This window comes from Aricia agestis, chromosome 13, assembly GCF_905147365.1.
Source record: "Aricia agestis chromosome 13, ilAriAges1.1, whole genome shotgun sequence".
NCBI classification, from domain to species: domain Eukaryota; kingdom Metazoa; phylum Arthropoda; class Insecta; order Lepidoptera; family Lycaenidae; genus Aricia; species Aricia agestis.
Window position 1 is genome coordinate 13,006,647 of NC_056418.1, and position 19,536 is coordinate 13,026,182.

At 35.4% G+C, this 19,536-nt stretch overlaps 1 protein-coding gene across 1 annotated transcript; it reads left to right on the forward strand.

The window, feature by feature from the left end:
• The first annotated feature begins 2,663 nt into the window (after window positions 1-2,663).
• LOC121732945 (probable serine hydrolase) lies at window positions 2,664-12,054 on the forward strand. Its single transcript, XM_042122980.1, has 2 exons — window positions 2,664-2,961; window positions 10,057-12,054. The coding sequence occupies exons 1-2, from the start codon at window positions 2,925-2,927 to the stop codon at window positions 10,965-10,967; spliced, it is 948 nt and encodes a 315-aa protein (XP_041978914.1). The 5' UTR covers window positions 2,664-2,924; the 3' UTR covers window positions 10,968-12,054.
• Window positions 12,055-19,536: the final 7,482 nt, after the last annotated feature.

Below are 19,536 nucleotides of genomic sequence, written 5' to 3' on the forward strand. Positions count from 1 at the left end.
TATTTACACACCTATAGCCCGTCAAAAAAGTGAAGAAATTAAAAAGTGGCAACATCGTAGTGTCAAAGAAAAAAGGTATGTCCCTTTTTTCGATTGATTTGAAAGGGATGACACTACGATGTTGCCACTTTTTAATTTCTTCACTTTCTTGACAGACTGTATTTCATTGAATTGAAAGCAATTGACGAAACAGTTGAAACTTGAAAGTAAATGTAATTAATCTTATATATAAAATTCTCGTGTCACAAATCACAATGTTAGGCCGCGTACTCCTCCGAAACGGCTTTATTGATTTTAACCAAATCTTATATTATACGGTACATATTCAGTGATGTGGGTCTGAGAATCGGCTACTGGGTACTTTTTATATTGATAAAATAATGCGTTTGTTTAATGAATAATTGTAAATTATTACAACTCGAGACTGACAGCGACTATTGTTTGTACGACGGGATAGCGATAGATGTTGCCATGGGGACATATACTAATATATTTTAGTCACTTCAATAAAATATTATGGGCGAAATGTGGGCGAAATACTTTATCTTGCAAAACAATGTTTGCCGAGACAGCTAGTATTTATATAATATACATTTTACATACCTCGAGGTATAAAATATTACGATTATAGGTTTAACAGAATCTAATGGCAAATTTTGACGGCAGATTTACAAAAAACATCCTTGATCATTAAATTTTTATATTTTCACCCCCATACTAATAAACGTTGTATAAGTTAAGTTAGCGAGTTGTTATATTCCGTTTATTTCTGCATGACTAAAAAGTTAAATTTTATTTACTTAACTAAAGTAACCGAATTCAACAGGCATTTTCTGAAACCCGGCTGGATTTAACTTGAAGTCACGTCACGTCACGTGACGTCAGATGACGTCACGTCACAATACGTCACATCATGTCAAGTCACGTAACGTCACGTCACGTCACGTAACGTCACGACACGACACGTCACGTCACGTCACGTCACGTCACGATACGACTTGACTATTACTTTTCAATTTACTCTCAATGAGCCCTTTTATTTGATACCCATATTGCAGAACTGCTTTAAAATAACTATTCCGCTATTTTGGCTAAGCTGCCTTATTGGATATAGAATGACATTACATTCGTTTCCGAGTTACTCTCAATAAGCCCTTTCATTTGATACCCATATTGCAGAAGTACATTAAAAATAATTATTCCACTATCTTGGATGAGCATGTTGGATAAGTTACATTACATACATTCGTTTTTGGAGTTATTCTCTAAAAGCCCATTCATTTAATAACCATATTGTAGGACTGCATAGAAAATAATTATTTCGCCATCGTGGGTTGTCGGCCATATTGAATTTAGAGTGATGTCACATACCATATCGTGCATTGTCATCTAAACTAAACGCGTATTGCTTTCGGTTAAATATATATACTTCAAATTTGAGTTCTAAAATTCCATCGCAATATATTACATACTTACATACATATAGAGCAAGTTAAATAAAAGCTTTTAATTAATAAAAATAATATAAAAATAATATTATGTAAAAAAGTCCACTTCGCTTCGCACTTTTAAGATGGGTCATTTTTGGGGAGTTTTCTTTGAAATGAGGGATTTTCATTTATATTTTTTAATTTTATTTTCAACAATCTTAACTAGATGGCGTAAGGATAAACACTCCTAGATTTTCTATTGGTTCCTCACCGATCTGAAATTATCTGCAGGTTGGCACCTCTGACTATATATGGGTTGTGTTTCCAAAAAATATCAGTGTACTGTCAAGTGTGACATAAATCAAAATATCCTAAACCTAAGCGTTCATTGGCCTAAGCTATTAGGCCAGTATACTGGTAACAGTTTAGGAACACGCTGACACGTCAAACTGAAAACTGATAACTGAAAGAGTTTTGGCGGGCATGTCACTTTCAAACTTCTTCTACTTTTTATTGTTGGTGTGGTTTTTATTATTTTTTCCCAAATTGTATTATTTGGGTTTTTGATGTTAAAATATTAGCCATTAAATATCCGTTATCTAGCACAAGTGCAGGTAAGATGTTGTCAAAACCAAAATGTATAATTCCAGTGACATTTGGTGTGAATATCGGTAAATAGGGCTATTTCTTTCGTAAGTTTTAGCTAAAACATCGTTATAATAACTTTATTATCCTATTCATTGGAATATTATTGCGTCTTTTTCAAATTGAAACGTATCAAGTTTTACATTCTTTTGCCCAGTTTTGTAGCAATTATTGATGGTATTCCCTGGTATTACCGATAGTTGTCTACCCATACGCCATCTAGTTACTGAAATAGAAACTGTTTGACAATCAAATTAAAAATATAGGAAAATCCCTCATTTAGTGGGTTTTAAAAGTTGCTTTAGGAGGAAATTTTTTGAAGAGTTGGCAACACTGGTCGTGGGGCGGTGGCGCTCTCTCTCTCTCAAAATATCGGACGATAAAATCGCAGCTGTGTGCTTTAACTTTGAGGGAATCGCGACGCATTATCGCCATATCGCGCCTGTCTGCGGGAGGCTTAATTTTTTTTAAGCTATGTTGACATCTCGACATCTATCAAAGTCAGCTGTTTAGTCAAATGTCAGCAAATGTCAGTTTCTACAAATATATACTAGTAATTTGATCATCAAATGTCATTTGTAATGGTTGCGGAGCTCGTCGTACCGTATCGTAATTTGTGATTCCGTAATGTGAAAATTTTCTTGATAGCTCGATTGTGTGTTACTTATATAATAACGAGTTTGATTCTAGCTGCGCAAATCCTCCACTTGGACCATGTCATCGAGACATTGTGATATTTGAGACTAAAGTACCTACTTGATGCTGATCACCATCTCTTTGTGATTAACTTAAAAAATTTATTTTACAAGTTAAGAGAGGTTCTTCGCGGAAAGCGAAGCCTACATTACAATGACCGAGGAGAAAGTCAACGGAAATAATCTGGAAGGTATGTTATGGTGTATTTATTTATTTATTACTATTAATAATTTAGTATTTACATTTTACAAGTTGCGTTTCTGCCGCATACTTCCGTGCTTCGTTTATGATTTATTGATTAATATAATGTTATTTGACCTTGCGTTCAGCATCGATTTATGGCGTGACCAAACCAGAAAATGCTCGAATTACTAGCCAGTAGACACATAACACTGCACCAGTTGTTACTGTTTTAAGATATTTTAACAGGCTTAGCATGGTCACAGCAAACTAGCAAAAAAATAAAAATACTGACAAATTTGAAGCACAAACTTGACATATTTCCTTTGTCAATCTGTCACTTATTCAATCCCCGCGTTCCACTTGACGTTAAAACCATTTTTATTTTTTAACATCAAGTGGATAGCATGATATAAGTACCTATATTATTGGCCACGCTAAGTACACTTTAAATATTTTGGACTAATAGTTATAAATTAAACTATTCAGGAGTCTGGACGATCACTTTTTACTTTAAAGCCAAATATTGGTAAAAAACAATCTACAAATTTTAGTTTTAATTTGCAAATTAATTTGCTTTTGGAAAACTGAAGTTAGGAGACAAACGCAGTAAATAAATGTGCTAGTTGAAATGACTATTATATATAATATAAATAATTCGAAGTTAAATAAAATAGAAAATTACCATAAATTATCTTTATTTTATTGAATGTCCTAGTTAGAAAATTACATTATTTTTAAGGTTCTGTACCCAAAGGGTAAAAATGGGACCCTATTACTAAGACTTCGCTGTCTGTCCGTCTATATGTCTCCCCTTAACCCTTATTAATATTATTAAAAAACATATTATTACTATACAGTAATTTCAGTTTAATACCACAATTGTGAGAATTCAATTGTTACGTGGCCGCCGGGAGCCGCTTGGGGCTTGATGGGTTAAGGCAACTTTAAATAGAACTATAGAGCTTAAACATAAAATTATAAGATGTTAGGTAATAATTAATACATGTTTTATTTTAATTTAACTTTGTAAAGTCTAAACATTACCATCTTTAATGGCTATGTTATCTTAATTGTATAATAAAGAGGACTTTACACCTATAATTGATAAAGTTTATTGTACCATGATAAATCAATTTGGACCTTATCTAGAGTTCCTGAAAAACCTGATTATGTTTAGTAAAACAAAAGGATAAAACAAAAATCCCTTTATTTAAAGTAGATTTTTCCTTATATAATATTATTTAATGCTATTCTAAGAGGTTGTCATTGTCTCTTTTTTAATCTTTTGATTGCAAATTCTTGGAAATCTTTTGTTATTCTATTGTTGTCGCGTTCACCGGTGAGCTTAATATGGGGGTTGATAGGTTAATGGCTTTTCCAACACATCGGACAAATACAGTAAAACCGGCCAAATGTCGGGCTACGCGCAATATAGGGTTCCGTAGTACCAATATTTTTTGATAATTTTTGTATGGTCAATGAATGTACATTTATAAAGTGTTTTACACTACTAACAACTTAATCTCAGTTATGTTCAAAGGAATTTGAACGAAAAGTTCCTTTATACTTATACATTACTAGCTGTTCCCCGCGACTTTGTCCGCGTGGACTTCAGTTTATAGCGCGCGGTGTCAACAAAATTGGTGTCAAAAGCTTTTTAAAACCCTGGTACCCCTTAAATCAAAATACCCAAAACAGCCGTGTAGTGTGCACATAATATATATATTTTTTAAATTAAACTTTTTAAGTACCAAATTTTAAAGCTTATTTAGCTTTTCACAACTTAGCTGCATTACACAACTTTAGCTTTACCCATAAACTATTTAGTATTTATTATTGGTATGCTGTTGTTTCTGTTATCTATGTTGGTAGGTGAGTTATTTGATAACGTGTATAACAATCGAGAGAATCGAAAAACTAAGCACAACATGGTACCACCTCTTATAGAAATACATATTATTAGCAAGCGATAGCGCGATCTAGGCGACTCTTGGCGGCATCTGTTATGAGTTTTTGGAACTTACTTAATTTGAACAAATTTACGCATTTTCACCGCCTTACAACCCCTTTTTCCAGTTAAAAAGTAGCCCATGTCCTTTCTCAGGCTTTAGACTATCTGTGTACAAAATTTCATTACATATTCAGTAGTTTTGGCGTGAAAGCGAGACAGACAGACAGACAGACAGAGATACTTTCGCATTTATAATGTATAGATTTTTAGTTAAATATCGACTATAACTCAATAACTTATGAAGCCTTCTTAGCCGTGATAGTTTTCCTTTTAAATTCAGCATATTTCCTACTCCCGTGAATTTTTTCACATTCCCAGAAGCAACCGTTTAGCTGGTAGAAAGGGGGGACACTGGACTCAATTTTCTCCACTATAAAACTTAATATTTCACAAACGGATCCCTGATTCGGAAAATAATCTATAAATACTCATAATATTTTTAAAAACCTATCCAACGACACCCCACATGATGGGGTGGACGCGAAAACAAAATTCATCCCCGCTTGATGTGTACGGAAGGTACCATAAAAAAATATTTTTTAAAGATTTCATGTACCTGCATGTACCATTTTGTCGGCATCATTAATATGTGCATTTATGCCAAATTACAGCTTTGTAGGTCCTATAGTCTCTGAGCAAAACCGCGGATAGACAGACGGACGGACGGACAGACGGACAGACAGACAGAGACAGACGGACGGACAGACCGAAACTATAAGGGTTCCTTGTTGACTACGGAACCCAAAAAAACATCATCATCTAGTGCCCTCTTCATAACGAAGTTCGGCGGTCAGCAGGTTGAATTTCTTCCGGTCTATATTTTCTTTAATTATGGGTAGCTACATCTGGTCCATTCTTTTAGATCATCTATCCATTTGCTTCTTGGTCTACCAGGTGGTCTCTTTCCCGGAAATCTTCCCTCTATGATCAACCATATAAATAGTGATAATAGTGTTAAATATTTTCATGAATAAGGTGACAGAGTCCAACTCTTACTTAGCCAGTCTTGATCAACATAAGCATTCTAGAAATTCTTAAAAACTACAAATTCGGTTTTTGATACAAAATAACTTAAACATGACAAACCAACGGACTGAGAGAAATATAAGTAAATTTTTGATTACTTATACTTATATTTTTTATTCATACTTTTTGTCAAATTTTGCACATGTACAATGATGTTTTTTGGTATGTTGCATCTACGCAAGTCCCTAATTATCATAAAACCGAGTCGTTTTAATTGCTTTATAATTAAAATTTACATTACAAAAACTACTAAAAAATCTAGTAGAATAAAAATAAGCAAAATAAAACTTACATTACTTACTTAATACAATAAACTCAAAAACTTAGGCTTTTGCATCGGTTGTAGATGGTTTATATACAGTATTATCTGAGTGAAGTAACCAACTAACCAGTCTTCAAATACTAGTCCGAGGATTGAATAGCACGGCCGTCACCTTCCGCGAAGTGTCGGTATATCAGCGGCTGTGGCGCAAGTGGTCTATCGGATTCGAGCATTTGCTTTGCAGCAGCAGCAGCAACCCGTAACTATGCCTAAGCGGGGAGTGGAGCACCATGGGGTTTTAGTGGGTAGTTCCTCGGAGAATCCTCACATACCCCGGCCGATTCGCCGGGGATGAGCAAAGCATTTCCCCGTGTAAAAAAAACAAAAAAAGCCACGCTCTGTTAAAACTCAATAACTTTGTTAAAAGTTATTTAGTTTTAACAGTAACTAATTAAAACATTATATTATTAATTAATTAAGTACTTATGTAATTACTAATTAATAAATATTAATTATTTTCAAAACAAAACTTTCGTTTCGGCTCCAGAACTTAAGCTACTACCATACCAAATTTGATCAAAATGAGTCCAGTATACGCATAGGAGCAAAAAAAATGCTTATTACTTAAAAGTATTGTGGCGGTACCCACAATTCGCCTAACATTCCTGCATTTACAAAATACAATATTCGGAGAACGGCAAGATATATACAACGTCTGAAATGACGTCAGTGGGCTTCTGCCTGACCGAGCATAACACCTCGCTCGGTCGGAAGATCTTCCTTTTCGGCCGCCACGAACAACGTTAAAGTATATTCAAAATGTATGACAGTATGGTGCAAAAATATTGTAAGTTTCCGGACCGGACTCTTACTGCTGATCCACACTCGCTCGTGACAGCGCGCCGCGGATCGCGCTGCATAGTGCATACTGCCAAATCTACTGATCCACATTCGCGCGCGACAGCACGCCGCGAACTGCAACCAAACCTGCCAAATCTACACTAATCTACACTCGCAAAGTTCGCGACATGTCCGCAGTGTAGTTTGCGCTCTTGAGCCGTATTTATCTTACTTTATATTATAAACTAGATGGCCCGCGCGGCTTCGCTCGCGTAAATTATTAGGAATTTTTGCGGAAATCGTACATCTTTTTGCAACAAAATAGCTTATCTCTCTTCACGTAGTCTACTCTAAATCTGTGCCAATTAACATACAGAATTGCTTTAGTAGTTCGTGAGATAAACACTTGCTAATAATTTTCCGTTTTAACCACATTTCCTCTGTTTCTTCGGTCCTATTAGTTTGCGTGATAAAATAGCCTATAGCCTTCTTTGATAAATGAGCTAACACTCAAATATTTTTTTATCGGACCTATAGTTCCTGTGATTAACGTACCTATTCAATCAAAGAAATAAATATTTTTTAAATCGCTTGACAAAATCGAATCTTGATCTAAATGACTATGAAAAGTACCAATGGGTCATAATAGGCTCATAATCATGGGATGCATATAACTTTATAAGGTATAATATGGTAGTGATGGTGAATGTAATTTGCATAGTAGCATATGCTTTCCGTTCTTAAAGCAATGCAAACGAGTTCTCTCAGCACCTTCCCAACCTAATCATGGTATATCTTGGTGCAAAATCTTACTTGTTGATTGCATATTTTGCTTAGACTACTTCCCACGAAACCGAAGTCACCACATGTTTCCATATAAATTTTGAGGAGTTCCCTCGATTAGTCATGGCTCCCAGCATCAGATCACCACTTTTGTGAGTATAGTGCCAAATTGGAATGATACTCTGTACGCCAAAAGAAAAATTTTGAAAATCGGTTCACAAACGGCGGAGTAATCGTTAAATATAAAAAAACGAACATAACACCTCCTCCATTTTGAAAGTCAATTAAAATTGTAGCCTATGTGTTATTCTGATGTATAAGCTATAATATTGTTGTAAAGTTTCATTAAGATACATTCAGTAGTTTTTGCGTGAAAGAGTAACAAACATCCATACATCCAAACAAATTCGCCTTTATAATATTATAAAGTATAAAGTAATTAAAGTAATAAAGTATAAAGTAGGATTAATTATCTGTTCACTAAACAATGCTGGCATGTCTTGTATGGCAAAAGCCTTTATTAAAATAAAGATTAAAAAAATCTCTTTGTCGCGGGACAAAAAACCGACAACAATCGGGGAACGGGCCGCGAAGTGCGAAACATATGCGAATCGGATCTCTCACTCATGCTTCGCAGGAATTTCGCGGCGTCGCGCACGGTTCGCGCGCGAGTGTGGATGCAGTCGGGGAACCAGCCGCGAAGTGCGAAAAATATGCGAATCTGATCCACACTCACGTTTCGCGGAAATTTCGCGGCGTCGCGCGCGGTTCGCGCGCGAGTGGGGACGGGGCTTTACGTATCGTAAGATTCGTCTTAACTACAAGGGATTAACGTTACCTCACCGTCCAAAGTCCAATTTTAAAAGTCTTATCTAGAATGATTCAGCAGCGCGAATGTTGACTTTTATTATTAGATATATCTGTCTGTATATCGACGATCAAGGTGCAAGCGAGAGTGCAAGTCATGATTACGAGTAACATAATATCTCATTTCTGGACTTTACAATTATCTAGGTGTGAGTGATTGTGTGATTTAATGGTAATTGCTGTGTACCACATCCGAAAGCCACACCACATACCACACAGCCGAAAGGGTTTCGTACTGCCGTACTGCGGTAGAACGTAAGTGACAGATTGTTAAAGGAAGGAAATTGGACATAATATTAATCTGTCACTATTTCTGATTCCCAACAGACTATGTTTATACAAAATGGAAGAGAGAAAGGGTAAAAGTAAGAGCGATTAAGGCCAGTGTTAAGTATTAGGTTCGCATCGTAATTTAGTGCACGCAAGCAAGTAAAGCCGCAACACTGCAAATGCAATGCAATGCAACTACGCCTTTACTGTGCGAAATGTTAATTTTAAAAGTCGGCCATTCATGGATCATAAACATAATATACATACTATATCACAATGAAAGCCAAAGTTCTAAGACATTGTAACTACATACGTCTTACTTACACACATGTAGCGAAACTAGGTACGCCTTTTTAACTTATTTTTATCATAGAGTAATAAATATACTTGCTTAATAGCGTTTTATCTCGTCATAAGGCATGAACATAATTCGTATTTATAATAATTATTATAACAATATATTATAGTTCCCACTAATCAGCATACAATACAATTTATTAACATAAATATCTTATTGTAATTGGTGAATCCACAGAATCATTAAATTCAATTGTTTTATGGAAATCTTTTATCTTATCATAAATAACCCCCTGTCATACAACCGCACTCAGAGACGAATATTAATTACTTATATTTTGTAAATAAATGAAGATTTTGACATTATCTGTCAAACTCTTCATTAAATTAAAGTTTAATTATCATTGTTTCTGAATGCAGCCGTCAGTCATAATTTATATTTTATACTGTATCACAGAATACATATTAGTATGTCAAGTTATGGAAAACTTGGCCCCACCAATTAAAGGCTCTACATCATATTGGGCCATGATGGATGATCTGATTGCCAAAGCATCTATAACAGCCCGTGTCCCCATGGTTTATGTCACGTATTTTACATAAGCAGCTTACTTTTGGCACACAGTTACGTAACACTCATTACTTCCTTCCTTGACCTCTGTCCACGATAAATATTCTAATCAGGGGTCGAATGACCTCGCGAATCTTGGATATATTTAACTAATTACAAATAAAAACTATTTCAGATTTACCGCCGGGGGTAAAAGTGGAGGAGGTCGAAATCCCGGTGCCATGGGGACACGTGGCGGGCCGCTGGTGGGGTCCCAGGGACAAACAGCCCGTAATAGCTATACACGGGTGGCAGGACAACGCGGGGACATGGGACAATCTAATCCCACTTCTGCCACCAAGTACCGCGGTGTTGTGCATCGATCTGCCCGGACACGGCTTCTCCTCTCACTACCCAACCGGCATGCTATACTACGTCTTCTGGGATGGTGTGGTCCTCCTGCGACGGATAATGAAGCACTTCAAGTGGTCCAAAGTCAGCCTCCTGGGCCATTCCCTCGGCGGCGCCTTGAGTTTTATGTACGCGGCGTCGTTCCCCGATGATGTAGACCGAATTATGTGCATAGATATCGCCAGTCCAGCGGTCCGACCTCCCAGCCACTTGGTCAAATCTACCACCGCCATGATAGATAAGAATATAGATTACGACCACTTATCAGAAGAGCAGCTACCCTGCTTGCCGTACGAGGAAATGATAGATAAGGTGTGCGAAGCTTACCGGGGATCGATATCGAAGGAGAACTGTAAAGTCCTGATGAGGAGGGGCATGATGCAGCATCCTGCGCATTTGAACACACCTGGCTACTTCTTTACCCGCGACCCCCGGCTAAAAGTGGCCGGACTTGCGATGATGTCCATAGAAACGGCTCTCGAGTACGCTACCAAAGTTAAGTGCAAGGTACTGAATATAAGAGCTGTTCCCGGCCAAAAATGGGAGAGGTTGGACTACTACTTGGACGTAATCGAGAAACTAAAAGAGACGGCTGAAGTCAAGTATGTCGAGGTGGAGGGAACGCACCACGTGCATCTGAATTCACCGGAAAACATCCTTAAACTCGTCCAGGAGTTTATATGTGACTTGTATTAGAGTTAGGTTAAATGATTTATGATTGTGATATTAATGTGATGCACTTCGCTAAGCGATTTAGTTAATGCAAGGCTGTTATCAAACTAGTGGTTGGCGACCGGATGTACGGCGCGTTCAGACGTGCGCGTTTTCTGCTGTAGCGTTTGGGAAAACACGCGAGCTGAATCCGCGCGCGCAGAAAACGTCTGAACGCGCCCTTAAGGTATCGGACGCATAGGACTAGTTTTTATTATTCGTAGGACGCACGCAACGGAGTATGCCTCATCTAAAACCCATTGCGTGCAGTGCGGTTCAGTAGACGCTGTTGTAGTTTGTATACAAGGCATACTAAAATCCGTTGCATGCGATGCGTCCGATGCGTGTGATGCCGATAATAAGTGGAGCGAGCGCGCAGCGAATACGTCGCGGACACGTGGCGGATACGAGACGTTTTAATTGCGTGTTTGCAGCGATTTTAAAAAGTGCAGAACGCTGCTATCCTCTTGTGCGTATGCGAACGATTCGTTGTGCGTCCGCGACGCAGTGCCGGATTTATAATGAGGCCACTTTATTTCCCGTCAATGTACAATTTTTTCTGCCCCCTAAGACGCTGCCGCCCCTAGATCGCGGCCTAAACGGCCTATGTATAAATCCAGGCCACCGCTAGTATGATAAGGCCTTTATAGGCACGCGCCTGATAGAATGTAGTTCGCGGTCACGTCGCATAGCAAGACTCTTGATAATTTGAATAGGTCATTTGGACGTGACATTGAATGTCTTTGAACCGACTTTTTAATTAAATAAGTATATTTTTAGTCTTCTATATAAATAGAAGACTAAATGAATATTCTGATATTAATCATCAGAATTAAATACTAATGAATAATGATTTTTCTGTACCTCTATTTTAAGTGCATTCAGTTATTAAGGTGTGAGCATGAGCCCCTGCAGAATCTGCAGATAAAGTAAGCGTAATAATGATTTGAATAAAAATGTTGACTACATACATAACATGATACTTGATATCCAAAAACGAAACGATAATAGTCGCTGTTAATAATTTGTGTATTAACCCACATTTTTTTTGTTGAATTATTATGAATGCAGTCTTGTTCTAAATCATCTAAAAAACATGACTGCATTCATAACTCAATACGTAACTTTTTTCTGGCATGATACAGTGAATGTTTGACAGTGTCCAACTGTGACTATAGGAACTCATGCTCAACCTCCGATATCATAACATGGGTGAAACGTACTGCGGGGCTAAAATGGTCACATTTAGCAATTCCTCTCAATCAATTCAGTAAATGAATTGTCAAAACTGTCAAACTGACAAATGTCAAATCAGTACAAAAATACAGAAATGAATTGCAAGCAGAGTTGCATTTTGCGATTTTAGAAAAATGAATGATATTTTTCTTCAAAGCGACCATTTTAGCCCCGCTGACCTCCAATATACAAGTACGCTAGACTTATGATACCCAACTGTTTTTTGTGCCTATTTGAAGCGGAATCAGCGCCCCAATGCGGGGGAAAAGAACTAAACCTGACGTAACTTACAAATGGCTTAATCGCTATTGGTTGTAGAAACTAGTATTAGTTCCAATTACTACTGCTATCAGCGCCAATATGGCGACTTTCAAACATCATTTTACGTCAGATTTAGTTCTCTTCCCCCACATTGGGGGCGCTGATTCCGCTTCAAATAGACACAAAAAATTGCTGTCATTTCAAAGGGTACATAAGTCCACCGTACTTGTTGGAGGTCAGTGATAAAATGTCTGTAGACCATTCTTTATGGCCATGTTATGTCATGTTCTACAATCTACGTAATAGGTATGACGACAAGGTCAAAGATTAGCTGATTTTTTGAATAAAATAAAGACATAGCGATAAAATATAAGTATATTTACAAAATTTCAGCTTCATAACTTATGTATTTTTTTTGTTAAGAGCCTTCAAAGTTAGTCAAGTCGATTTTTTTTATAAAATGCCCTAATTTTTTTATACCATTCGATAAGTTATGCAATTTATAAAAAAAAAATCTCATGAAACCACTTTCATAAACGCAATATTTAACATAGCTATCGAACAAACTACCTAATCGTGATGTCACAGTTAGGTAACATTTTGTATGGATATCTTGGAGAGTTTTTAAGCTATCAAAGTCATTTTTTCACCGATATTCTTATTTTTAAATTGTCTTTCACTTACCAACAAGAAAAAAATTCGTCATGCCTATTATATTTCGATCGAGTATCAACTACGAATTAAATTTTTATTGGTTTTTAATGATTAATTTAAACACAGTTTAAATGACTTATTTACTTGTTAATTGTATAGATAATAGCAGAAGCATTTACATTGCAAAAGTGTTATGACTTACCACGGGAATTATTATTATTATTTTTAAAGTTAAGCTCTAGGTGCTACCAAAAAGAGGAAAAAGTAAGAAATTAGAATCATCAAGATTGATCTAGCGACCAGCTTATGTTGGTATTGCTGCATTAAATGCATTTTTTGGCCAAGATTTAGAAGAAAACTTTAACTAATAATATAAAATCTTGCTTGAATTAGTATTTTAGGTATTTCGGTGTGTAACCAGTGATCTTAGCTTAGGCTCAAAGTTTATAAGAATGATACGACATGAAACAATTGTAAATTGTTTTGTATAATTTATTATAAAATAATTTTATATTTTTTGTAAAATTGTATTTGATGTCTTCTAAATAATTGTATTTTTATTGTGCTGTAAGCAGGCTTCATGAATGGACGCTGTTAATCATTTGTGTATCCAACGATATCAAAATACGTTCTAATTCTATGTGTGTATCACCACAAAAAATACGTATTGAGTTATGAATGCAGTCATGTTCTTTAGATCACTTACAACTACTGTATTCATAACTCAACACAAATGCTTAACAGCGTTTAATATATAATAATGTTGGAGCTTATTATAGTAGAGGAGGGGAGGGTGCTATTTTTGTAGTCACTCGAGCGTCATGGAGACCTAGAGTACGTTTTGTACATTAGGTAAAGCTGATAAAAAAATAATAAGTGTTTTTTTATTTTAGCGGTGGGTTCAGAAACTGCAGCCATTTTAAAGTTTTGAAAAAGAAAATATATTTAGAAAATTGCTTATTTAGGTAAATTATAAATATATTTTAGACAACAAGGACTAAATTATTTAGTTTAGAGCAAAATAAAATATCTGCGAAGCTTAGTTAAGAAAATATGAAGCTTTATTTTTTATATTTTAAAATGTCCCTACAGGCTTACCTAAAACCTAACCTTTGAATCGTCATTGCTTTATATGGAAGCTTCTTTGGGGTATTTAAAAAAAAAAAAAAAAAAAAAAAAAAAAGAAATTACCCACCACGTGAGAAATCCGATTTCTGTACCATGATAACTAGACAGATGTCGGAAGCCTATGCAAGCTTAATCTGACACGCTCGAGCTAGTCTCGAAATCCCCTCTTCCCCTCCCCAACTATTATAACTTTTTAAGACCTACTTGCATTAGTTTCTGGATTATTTCAAATCATTTGTCAAGATCATGCTATCTCCTTCGTAAATATGAAGAACGATAAAGGTAACGTGCTAAAAACTTTATAATTTTTATGTTATCTATATCGTCGTGAGTGGGTCTTATTACTTGTTTTAGTCTATTTAAAAATAATATGAAATAATATTTTTTCTGAATAATGTAACTATTCAGAAAAAATATTTTTTCTGAGTAAAGTAGTCCGTCCTATGTATCTTTTATCACAATGAAATCTAAGAAGCCGTTGCAGCATAGTAAAGTAGAATTTTTCGGTGTTAACGAATTTCTATTTATTGTTTTGGGTATTTTAGTCTTAATATTACTTTAGATAATGTTTACTAATCAGAAACTCTAAAGTCTAACGATATTTTGACCTTGTATATAAAGAGACTGCAGTTAAACTAGCGCCACCTATAATTTAATTCTGTTTCCAGAAAACCAGACCATAATATTAAAAAAAAATCAAGTAATTTATGCACTAAATAATTGCTTGTAGTATTTTCTTATAACTTTTTATTATTAATTATGATATTATTATTGTTTAAAAAAATCGGTTAACGCCAAAAGTTGCCACTAGTTGGCGCTAGAGAGATTCAGTACCTTTTTAGCCGACTTCTAAAAAGGAGGAGGTTTTGAAATGAACGGACAAGGATAAAACATTGTATAAACTTATAAGTTTACGGATTGTTTGAACATATTCTTTATTATTGCGGGGTTAATAATATTATAGTTAAGTGGTTTGTGTTGGGAACATTTTGTGTGCTAAGTTATGAATTTTGTTTCTTGTACTATCAGAGAAATTAATACATATAAGCCGATGTGAGAACTATAGCTTGTCAAAAAGAGTAGACACACAATTTTGAAATCACATAAAAAATATGAAAACCTTATTAAATCGAGATAAAAATGTGCAAGGTGATAATATTTTTCTCTGTGGAAATACAAAGAGAAAGAAAACCAACTTTTGAGCGTGATTAGGTTTAGAAAATGTTTGTACTGCGTCTACTCTTGCTTGACAGACTATACGTTATTTGGTCGGGTATTATGTCAGTGCGCAGTGTTAAGGAGTGAGCACACTGAGACAGGCAATGATATTCTATGTTACTAACGTAACTAGATTGGAAGTTTACGGTAGCAACGCGTTGCCACTTCGAAGATGCCTGTAGGCATATCTCACATACATAATGACATAACGAATATATGACTTGACATTGTCTTTTGAACAAAAAAGTGGTTACGCATTTCTGAGAATCTTTTGTAAGACATTGCTACTCTAGTATTTTAGAAACTCATTGGAGACAGGCCGTGCCGGGGCTCATCGCAAAAATCCGCCTCCATACAATTTGTATGGAAGCGGATGCGCGTATCGCACACTGTGTCGGGGCGCAGCGGATTTCCGCTTCCATACAAATTGTATGGAGGCGGATTTTTGCGATGAGCCCCGGCACGGCCCGTCTGAGTGTGCTCACTCCTTTAGTAGTGATTTTTTCGGCTATTTATTATAAAAAACCCTTTGGTAGTTATACTAAAAGTTTTTAGTCCTTTTTTTTCCATTTCTGTATTACCTACTGCTACGAGGCTTATATACATTGCCTAAAAAGAATCATATTAAAAAAATAGAATTACTTAGTACCTTCATAGAATGGTGAATATGCATAATATATTATTGGCTTTTAGAAAAGTACTTAATATTTTAAAACTAAAATAAGGGGGCAAACGAGCAAACGGGTCAACTGATGGAAAGCATGGTCAGCGTTGCCCATGGTCACTCGCAACATTAGAAGAGCTGCAGGTGCGTTGACGGCCTTTGTAAGTGTGAGTTGCCGACTTATAAGTTTGAGACGTCTCGCAATGATATGTCCATGATCATGAATAATGTAAGTAATAAATAACAAGGATTTAAAGTTTAAAAAGTTGCTTTTGTTAGCCAGTTGTAATAAGATTGTCATTTTTTGTAGTCTTGTATTAATATAGCAACTGCTTAACTACATACATTTTCGGACGATATTTATGTAATAATGTTGCCTTTTTTGTAATATAAACAAATTTTGCTGTTATCAAAAACACCATATTTATTAATGTTGCTTTAAAAACAAGCTGTTTTTCTTTAAAAACAGGCGTTCTTTTTAACCGACTTCCAAAAAACGAGGAGGTTATATATTCGGCTGTGGATTTTTTTTTTACTTTAAAAACAGGAAATTTTTAAAGCAACATTATTAAATATTGTATTTTTGTGCTTTTTCCAATGACTGGTACTGTCCAATCTACTAGTCATTTACCTTAATTTAAAATGCATCCCTTCTAGGTCAAAATCAAGTCAAAATATATTTTGGCTGCAAAGAGCTGGCATTAAAAACAGATTGAAATGATCTTCTGCATAGGTATAACTGTCGTTAAAAATATGATGCTGTCAGCGCTATCTAGTTAGAAAAAAATAAAATAAAATTGTTTATTCACCAGATTATCACTGTATATTTTTTAACATAAAAAATAGTCTATGTTATTATAGTATTTCATTATTTTATTCCGAATTATGTAATATCATCTATTGTTTACTTAGGGTGGGTTGCACGAAAGGCGTAGTTATAGTTAAGGTTAAGGTTATCGTCAAATATGGCGTCCATTTCGGACTTTTACTAGGGATTTGACAGTTCATTTGACATTTTGTTATGGTTAAAGCATGGTTAAAGTTATAGTTAAAGTAAGTTGGTGCAACTCACCCTTAGGCACCAACTTACTTTGACTATAACTATAACTCTAACTTTAACTACAATGCGAAATGTCAAATCTTTGGTTAAAGTCAATAATGGACGCCATATTTGACGATAACCTTGAGCTCGACAAGGCTTTAAATGAACGTGGCGAAAAAAGGAACTAAGGCTGTCATCATACATAAACCCAATTTTTGACAGTTCTCCTTTACCAGCAGCGCCCCCGCCAACGTTCATGTAAAGCCTTGTCGTACCAGCTGTCATCTGTCAAATTCTGTGGTCAAAGTTAAGGTTAAAGTTAAAGTTAGCTTTAACTATAACCATAACTTTGACCATAACTTTAACTTTAACCACGCCTCTGGTGCAACCCACCCTTAGTAATAGTAGTTATGTTAGGACACAAACTTTTTAAAAAGTACATAGGTAAGTAAATAATTTATAATATTATACTAAACTTGTATGTGGCAGGATAATTTTTATTATTTTATACTTTATTTTTATCCACATTAAAACGTAAAGCTGAAAGCAATATTATAAATCGCAAAGAAATAAATAAAGAATAAAATACCTATATGAGGTGTACCTAATTACTTGTTTATTTTTGTTACTTTTTTATATGTGCATTGTGCAAGTATAATGTTCACTTAAGTAGATAATTTTAAAAAACCCTGCACCAACCCATCATATTATGAAATGTGTTTACGCAATCCTTGGTAGTGTGGTGTGTGTTGAAAGACTTATTTAAATACATTAAACATATTAAACAGCTCTTATTCATACAATAGAAAATAAAACAGCACATACCTACCTAGGTAAGTTAAAATAATTATAATTTATAGCCTAATTAAATAATATGTATAGGACCACAACAGTTGATTACTGTAATATATCATGCAACATCACAATTAAGAAAAATATACGTAAGTACTTATATCTATTGTCCTTAATTATGTCATAAAATATATGAAAATATATTAGGCTCTCATGACACTGTCGATTTGCAGGCGATCGCTGTTAGTTAGCCCATTCAGCTGTGTTATTTGTGTGCATACTGTACAGTATAATAGTGATCTTATTCCACAATGAAGGTCGAAAATCGCAAATGTGTCATAGCCCTTAGATGCCCTTCTTGACTCGTGTCTGCCTGTACTATAGACTTATTTATAATATAATGCATTATAAGTTTATAGCCTATACCTATCTATCGGAATTTGACCTTACTTGCAACGACATTAGGACTACTACCTATATTTTGTAAAAAAAATTGACTTCATCATAGTTTTTTTCAATTCTTGTCCCTGGGACTCAGCTGATCTCAGACTGGCCGTTTAAGCATTGTCTAATAGTTTATAGTAAGTATCTAAAATTAAATAAAAAAAACAATAATCCATTTTCAATTTGTCAACTTGTTGTCAACAGACTTCAACCATAAATAAAAGAGTATAATCCGTATGTATAGGCTTGTCACTCAAAAATCTGTCATTTTTCCTAGTAGTAGTGTCGTAGTGTGTGTAACGTTTTATTTGTTAAAAATATATATGATAAAAGCATAATTTTAAAATAATATTAGCTCGATGCACTCCTTCACCATATAAACTATAAGTGTGCAAAATTTCATGCACCTACGTTTCCCCATTTTTCGTAAAAAGGGTTACAAAGTTTTTCTCTCACGTATTAATATATAGATTTGGATAAGTTTTTTTTCCAAACGATTTCTGTGACCCCAACTCGCAATTACGCTTAGGCACTTGTTAGCCTTATTCTCTAATTCAGTTCACGTCTTGTCTTCAACAAGGAGGAACCCGTCGTCAGCATAGCCTACCAGATAACAGAGAGGTGGTAAAAAATACACAGCAAATCGTCAAAACTTATATTCCACAGGTATGACGATAGCACTGACCCCTGTGGGCAGCCGCGGGTTGATATATTTTATAATTTAAATTGATAAATGTATGGTTTGAGGTCGAGCGCAGTGACGCTACCGCGGCAACTGTGACGTCACTTACATACATTTTTACAGTCGCGGCGTCACTGACGCTAACTTTGAAAGTCCACCTTTAGGGTCAATTATTCAGACCGCAACGCGACGAGGCGAGGCGAGATGCGGCGCGGCATAAATTTGTATGGATTTGACAGATTTCAATTGCGTCAGACGTCTTGCGAATCTGTCAAATCCATACTAATTTAGAAATGCATCTACGCGTCGCGTTGCGGTCTGAATCAACCCTTAGCTGTTGTGACTTGTGAACACTACAGCGTTCAATGACAGCGCAGGATCAAATTAAATTGCAATAAGCAGGAAAAAATATTTTGTCCTTAATTTATTTCTG

Coding starts and splice junctions, on each gene's coding strand:
- LOC121732945 (XM_042122980.1), top strand. CDS start 2,925: ATGACCGAGGAGAAAGTCAACGGAAATAATCTGGAAG. Junction 2,962..10,056: donor CAACGGAAATAATCTGGAAG/GTATGTTATGGT, acceptor AAACTATTTCAG/ATTTACCGCCGGGGGTAAAA.